General features: G+C 41.1%; 1 protein-coding gene across 2 annotated transcripts in view; it reads right to left on the reverse strand.

The window, feature by feature from the left end:
- The window catches only part of nat10 (N-acetyltransferase 10), a 17,724-nt gene that overhangs the window by 3,952 nt on the left and 9,556 nt on the right, over positions 1-4,216 (reverse strand). For both annotated transcript variants that reach the window (XM_017305425.1, XM_008411947.2), the window contains 6 exons: positions 3,791-3,892; positions 2,740-2,814; positions 1,864-1,980; positions 1,640-1,773; positions 1,216-1,264; positions 1,052-1,148 (listed from right to left, as the gene is read on the reverse strand). In XM_017305425.1, the coding sequence (XP_017160914.1) occupies positions 1,052-1,148; positions 1,216-1,264; positions 1,640-1,773; positions 1,864-1,980; positions 2,740-2,814; positions 3,791-3,892 (574 nt within the window). The remainder of the gene's footprint in view (positions 1-1,051; positions 1,149-1,215; positions 1,265-1,639; positions 1,774-1,863; positions 1,981-2,739; positions 2,815-3,790; positions 3,893-4,216) is intronic.

Consider the following 4,216-nt stretch of genomic DNA (forward strand, 5'->3'; position numbering starts at 1 on the left):
GGAGGGAACGGTCAGGATGAGGGAACGGTCAGGAGGAGGGATCGATGACGAGGGAACGGTCAGGTGGAGGGAACGGTCAGGATGAGGGAACGGTCAGGAGGAGCGCAGAGGGAATCAGACGGTCGGTCCGCTCAGGGCTGTGATCTCTCAGCAGAAAAATACCCAAATGCGACTCAGTGGACTTTTTTCACAGCAATCTGAACCATCACCGTCTTTCACCCAAAAGAAAAAACCTGATTTGTGCCAAACTGCAAAAACACAAAATCTCACCAAGGATTTATGTTCTCAGTAAACTTGAAGTAAGACAAACTAACTTACAAGTAACTTTTCAGGAAGTCATGAGCTTGTTTTAAGTTAATAAATCCTTAATATTGATGATAAAGTATTTAGCTCTTAAGACATTCCCCCATGTTGTCAGTAAATTTATCTGCTGATGGAACAAGAACTTTTCATCAATATTAAGGAATTATTTCCAAAAAGAACAAGCGCCAACAAAAGTTACTTTTAACTTTGTAGGAGCTTGTAATAAGTTTGTCTTATTTCAAGTTTACTAAGATATTTGAACAAAAAACTAGACCAAAAATACTTTTCTTGTGTTTTTGCATATGTGAAACTAATACAGATAAATATCAGATCATTTTCAAAGCGTCTTCTGAACGGACATGTTGCATTTTATCCGCCTCATTGATGTGAAACATGCGTCATAATTCTGCACCAGAAAAAGCCAGCTGTGATAAATGAGGATGTAAACAATGGCTGAAAATTATGATTATGAATTTATGAAAGAAATCACTAAAGAGCATCACAACCCCACCGCTCTTCACTAAAGACGTTGCAATCAATGCTCCACAAAAGGAAATCTCTGTTTTTCATGTTTTCCTTCAACTTCTATTGCTGGACAAACTTTAAAATGGATCCATAGATGGAGGCGTCCATTATTGTTCCTGTAAACAATCCTCTGCACATGTGGGACCTAAACCATGTAAGTCTGATTCGATCGGCTTTAATTAGCCGTGTAAACGTAATGAAAACCAAACAAATCCATTGTCACCTTTCCAGAAGGCGGCGAGCCACAAGCTCTGCTGCGAAGCCTCGTCCGTGTTCAGCTCCTTCAGCATCACGCAGGAATGCTCTCCTGTCAGCTCGTTCTGATCAGACAGGACATGTCAGAAATAAAACACCAACACAGAACAGCCAGCTGGTATCAGCACTTACAGGTGTTTGCCTTAAATAGACCGGAGTGTAACCCGCTTTCTTCCAGAACCTGCAAGATACCAAACAGTTTAACACGTTCAAGTCTGAAAATATGTTTCAGGGTCTGTTTGTGTTTCGTAGATGAAGCCACTGTAGGTAGGAAAGCAGGAGTAAACTTACGCCAAAAAATGTTTAGGTTACTCTCAAAAATAATCTAGAAAAAGACTTTTACACTTTTTCTAGATTAATGAGAGTCTGAAAACTTTCAGGTTTTGAAATTAAGAAAATTTCCGAAAGTCAAATATTTTCAAACTCAGAAATTTCCAAGTATTTCTATAATATTTCGGAGATTTATCTCAAAATTTCTGAGTATCACTCATAAATTTACTCCTTTTTCCATTTTTTTTAACCTATGACCCTGATCCTCAGTTGTTTTTCCCCTCACTTGAGCAGCTGTGCCGTCAGTCCGTAGGAAACTCCTAAATAGTCCAGCCTCTCGGCTCTTCTCTCGCTGAGCTTCAGCAGCAGAGGAGGAAGCTCCTTCCGAGGAGTCACCACCTCCTCCAGCAGGCTGACCGCCTGAAAAACAAAAAAACAACAACATTTATTCACCTTTGACCAGAACATGAAGGGAAGCCGTCAGATTGTGGCTGGAATCGATTTACTGACTTCGCTGCTGACGGAGGCGATCTGTGTGTGAGCTGGCTGGACGCTCTCGTCCATGGTGGGAAACTTCCCCTCGTAGTACATCTGCAGCTGCTGCAGAGCTCTGGAGCCGTAGCCCATCTGTCGGAGAGGGGCAGCTTAGTAGTTATTACAAAAAGAAAAGAAAAAAAAAATCACATTTTGGACGTTTTTTTAAACCTGCATTTGGGTCTATTGCTTCTAAAAACAGCGAAAAAAAACCCAAAAAAACATCCAGCTACTTTTTGGCAATAAGTTCATGTTTTTTGTGGTGTCTGGTAAACGAGCCGTTTCAAAAACCTTTAGATTGTTAAGTCAGAATTACCTAAAACTGTTGCCTAGCAACTGCAGCCCAGCCCAGCCCGTTGCCTAGCAACCCATGCAGAGTTCCAGGGCTTTTGGTCAGGTGGTTTAAAAGAGGAAGGACTCGGTGTTTAGATAACGGAAATATAAATGTTTCACAAAGACTTTCCCATGTTATAAGTGAAACAATCTGTGTGTTTAGATCTTTTTCATCAATATTAAGGAATTATTAACTTAAAACAAGCTCAATTTCTTGCTGAAAAGTTACTTGTAAGTAAGTTTGTTTCAACTGTGCCAAGATATTTGCACTAAAACTTAGACCAAAAATTATTGGTAAGATTTGATGATTTTGCAGTGAAAAAAAAAAAAAAAAGCAGATTTGTGTTGCATTTGCCTGCTGTGTGAACGTAGATGGTTGCTCCTCACTTTGATTTATAGCAAAACAAACAAAAGAAAAACAGCTCTAAAAAATTCAGGCGCCTGACAGCTGCAGCTTTTCACCACCATGAATTATGAACACACACTCAGAGCTCAGAGCAGGTCTGCAGCGGCTCTCACCCCTTGGTAGTCTGGATTGACCGCGATGCGCACCACTCTGCCTCCAGACAGGCTGCCAAAGTCTGCGTCCTGAAACTGTGTCGAGACAAAGGAACAAGTCATCAGCTGACAATAGACACACACTCACTGTGTGTGTGTGTGTGTGTGTGTGTGTGTGTGTGTGTGTGTGTGTGTGTGTGTGTGTGTGTACCAGGTTTATATATCCTTATGGCAGTAGTTCTTAACCTTTTTTAAGGTACCGAACTCACCAGTTTCATATGCGTATTCACTGAACCCTTCTGTAGTGATAAATAAAATATGATTTTTTTCCCCCCAAATTCAAGACATAAAGGTGACCCAACTAGACTCTAGTTGGGTCACCCCATGATCATTAAGTCTTCCTAAAAGGTAGAGTCTCTGAGAACAGTTCTTCAAACTATAGTCAGTGTTTTCAGCAAAGCTGAGCTGACTGTCCAGGAACGACCAAGGTATTTAAAATTTGCCAGTTTCAACAGGTTGGCCATCGAGAGAAACTGGAACCACTTTAAGGTCTTGTTTAGATCATTTAATTAGCTCTACATTTTTAAGATAATGAAAAATTAATAATAAATAATAAAGACTTTGCGGTATTCTGATTTAGTAATGTAATTATATTAGTTGTGTTACCACCCCCACGCCACTAGAGGCAGTAGCAAACCCGAAAAGATGCGACTAAGGAGCAGATTTAGAAGTACACCGAAAAGGACTCCTCCGCAGCTCTGATTGGCTCAGCAATGTAACGTGATCCTTTGCAGCAAGTGATAGCGAAGCGGGGCATCATCACGACTTTACACAAGTGTGTCTTTATCTCCGTGGCAGAGGCTCCGCCGAACCCCTGAGACCGACTCACAGAACCCCTGGGGTTCGATAGAACCCAGGTTAAGAACCACTGGTTTATGGGAACCTAATTCTGTCTACAATGTGGTGTTATGGGGACCATTGCTCCTTGTGGGGACATTTTCTAGGCCCCCACAAGGGAAATTGTTGTTTTTGGGTTAGTGGTTAGGTCTGTGATGGTTAGGTTTAGGGTTACCTGTTCTGATACAGTCCAGGGGATCAGATCTCCTGAGGCTTTCTTCCCTCTGGACAGACTGTTGAGGATGGACTTCCTGGAAATTTCTCCTTCAAGACAAACCTTAAGAACCAGACAAACAAGAATCTGTTTTCTCCAAAGTTACCCATTTCATAATGACTTAGATGAATTTTAGGTCACATCACATTCATACGACTTTAAAGTAATAATATGCAGCAAAATCAGACGCCGAAATTGAGGACTTTGCTGTGAGTCTCACACCAGCTGTCAACAGGAAGGAGATGAAGATGAGACGCCGATTTTGTGTCACACTTTGATCCTGAAGTCGTCTTCATGGTTAGCGTTGTTTTTAATGCAGTTTAGAGTCATCTTCTGCTGATTCTTTGTGTATAGTAGTTTAGCATTAGCATCTGCTGTATTTTTAAC

The sequence above is a fragment of the Poecilia reticulata genome, linkage group LG6 (genome assembly GCF_000633615.1).
Source record: "Poecilia reticulata strain Guanapo linkage group LG6, Guppy_female_1.0+MT, whole genome shotgun sequence".
Lineage (NCBI taxonomy): Eukaryota > Metazoa > Chordata > Actinopteri > Cyprinodontiformes > Poeciliidae > Poecilia > Poecilia reticulata.